This window comes from Pipistrellus kuhlii, unplaced genomic scaffold, assembly GCF_014108245.1.
Source record: "Pipistrellus kuhlii isolate mPipKuh1 unplaced genomic scaffold, mPipKuh1.p scaffold_m20_p_17, whole genome shotgun sequence".
Classification (NCBI taxonomy): domain Eukaryota; kingdom Metazoa; phylum Chordata; class Mammalia; order Chiroptera; family Vespertilionidae; genus Pipistrellus; species Pipistrellus kuhlii.
In genome coordinates this window covers 2260959-2263270 of record NW_023425482.1, presented here as the reverse complement: position 1 = coordinate 2263270, position 2312 = coordinate 2260959, and the positions used below count along the sequence as shown (strand labels likewise).

The following is a 2312-nucleotide window of genomic DNA, read 5'->3' as shown; positions in this document are numbered from 1 at the left end:
TTTGGCTCTCAGTTGGATGGAGCAATAAGAGAGTGGTGCAGGTCAGGCCAGAAAGACAGGGTGGCACAGGGCCTGAGAGGCCTCGGAGTCATGGTCATGGAGCAGAGCCACAGGAGGCATTCTGAAGCTCCAGGACCCTGAACCCCATTCTGAGCATTAGACCCAATTTGCAGGTGCCAACGTGGAGGCAGCAGAATTAGCAATTGGGGGGGCTGGCATGAGGATAAACTGAGGCACAAGAAGTGACCGGGTTCAGCACTGCACTGGTACCTTGACCCTTGGCTCATTCTCTCCTCACAGAACCCCCTTCTCATGCACTGAAGCGGCCCTGGAGAGGGGAGGTACAATATTTCTGTTTTATAGGTTGGAACCAGAGGCCTAGTGAGGGACTGCAATATGTGTACAGCCATGAGGTGAGCTTACTGAGCTGTTCTCCCCTGCAGAGGAGGGGCAGGAGTGGGTGCAGCACATTCTGCTGCCCAGGAGTTCTGTGGTCTTTGGCAGACACGTTACATCCTGAGCCTCAGCTTCCTCACTTGTAAGACTATGATGCTTACTCCCATCTCTCAAGGTTGTTGGGAGGCTGAAATCTGGCATACAGTGCATGTGACTAGTGGATCCTGGTCCACAGATGCGATAAGCCATTCTAGTTATCACCTCCCCTCTCCCATATATTGAATTCAGTGGAGGAACGACATCTGACAGCACTCACATCCAGCTGCAGGTGGAAGTCACACGAGTGGTCCCCATTGTGTGCCCACTCCCCAAAGCCCCTAAGGAACAAACACTCTCGCTTGAATTGCAAGGCTTTTATTACTGGAGTTCTTTAGTCAGACATGTGGACATGGCAGTTGCAGAGAATTCCTTAATGACCAGGCAACCAGCTTCACTGGGGCTCCTGGCAAGGATGGCTCCATTAACATAAATGACTTGAGAATATTTTATTCTGCAAAGAGAAAGACAGGAAGCCCGGGCTAGAAGACATCCAGCTACATTGGACACGACCTGGGCCTTCTGAGGGGGGCCGGCAGCCCTATTGGAATGGTAACCCTTGGATCTGAGCAGGTAAAAGTGGGTTCCTCACTATCTCCTGCACCACAAGAAAATCCCAGGCTGTACCTAGAAGCTTCCACCAATGGAACAGAAAGAGGAGGAAGGGTCACCATGGTGAAGTGGAGGGCAGTGCTAGATAGAACAGGAAGAGGCTGCTGAGGAGGACTGGTGGGTCCCAGAGCACTTGGGAGTTTCCAGGAGGGGAGCTTAGTCTATTGTGTCCTCCTGTCCTGTGGACACGTGCAGCTGAAGGAGTGGCATGTCTCCATCATCACTTGGGGCAACTTATAGTTGGAGGTTGGAAGGTGCCTCCTCTCCTGGCATTTGAGGTACAGAATGGCCCTCTGGGATCCGGAGAACAAGGCAAATGAGGGTTTTGGTGGGGATGGAGTAGGGAACTCGAGGAGTTAAGGTAGAGGACTCAATGCCAATGGTTTGAAGATCCAGGCTGGTGAGCTGGAGAGGCTGAGTCAGGGCCTGACACTGAGGCCAGGTGGTGTCACACAGACAGGAGGGCCTGGAGGGTGTTAGGCTGGTGGCCCAGCAGATGCGAGCGGTCAGGGCCAGCCCAAGAGCTCGAGGGTTAGACTGAGCCTTCCCAGCTGGCCCTTCCCCACACCTTTGGTGCCCACCCATCATCTCCAATTCCTCATTCAGGGAGTTCTTTTCCTCCTTGATTCTTAGGGAAGGGCTATGTGGAGAGGAGAGATCTGAGCAGATCCCAGACAGGCATCAGAGCAGACACACACACACACACACACACACACAGAGCCAGACCCACCAGCACGCTGATAGCATTCTCCTTATCCTCTTCTGTCAGTTTCTGGTCAATGCAGTTCTTCAGTTTTCTGGCATTGGCCAATATTAAAGAGTCATTTTGGTATTTTTTCACTTGTGCAACATATTCATCTGGGGATCCCGTCAGGAATATGTAAACGTCTTTTTTCACGGCTGGGCAAATGCCACAATCTGAAACACAAAGCCAGCTGACACACAGTCCTGAAAGACACTCATGAAAACACACTCTTCCCTTACCCCCCAGACACATTCAGGACTGCCCGGGAGGCCTTAAAATCCCGGAGAATCCATGTCCCCAGGCACCCACTTCCACTGGAGATCAGGAGCGAGGCAGCCCAGAGCAGCGCGAGGGCACCGGCCCCCATCATGGTGCAGCTGGCAGGTGCTCCCTACCTACCCTGGAACCCTTTTATACTTGCTGTTGGCTCCACAACGGGGGGGGAGGGGAGAAAAGGAGGGGC

The 2312-nt window shown here is 53.1% G+C and overlaps 1 protein-coding gene across 2 annotated transcripts; it reads right to left on the bottom strand.

Moving 5' to 3' along the window:
• Nucleotides 1-794: 794 nt before the first annotated feature.
• LOC118720830 (major allergen I polypeptide chain 1) lies at nucleotides 795-2312 on the bottom strand. 2 transcript variants are annotated; one of them, XM_036441200.1, is made up of 3 exons: nucleotides 2159-2312; nucleotides 1835-2022; nucleotides 795-946 (listed from the first exon to the last, which is right to left on the bottom strand). In XM_036441200.1, the coding sequence occupies exons 1-3, from the start codon at nucleotides 2217-2219 to the stop codon at nucleotides 917-919; spliced, it is 279 nt and encodes a 92-aa protein (XP_036297093.1). In that variant the 5' UTR covers nucleotides 2220-2312; the 3' UTR covers nucleotides 795-916. The 2 variants fall into 2 exon arrangements, with proteins under 2 accessions (XP_036297093.1, XP_036297092.1); XM_036441199.2 differs by lacking the exon at nucleotides 795-946 and adding an exon at nucleotides 978-1338.

What these genes read in the sequence shown, in the direction of transcription:
- LOC118720830 (XM_036441199.2), bottom strand. Translation starts at nt 2,219, where the DNA reads ATGATGGGGGCCGGTGCCCTCGCGCTGCTCTGGGCTGCCTCGCTCCTG. An exon ending in GCTCCTGATCTCCAGTGGAA is followed by an intron (nt 2,023 to 2,158) that starts GTGGGTGCCTGG and finishes TTTGTGTTTCAG; the next exon opens with ATTGTGGCATTTGCCCAGCC. An exon ending in AGAATGCTATCAGCGTGCTG is followed by an intron (nt 1,339 to 1,834) that starts GTGGGTCTGGCT and finishes CTCCAACTATAA; the next exon opens with GTTGCCCCAAGTGATGATGG.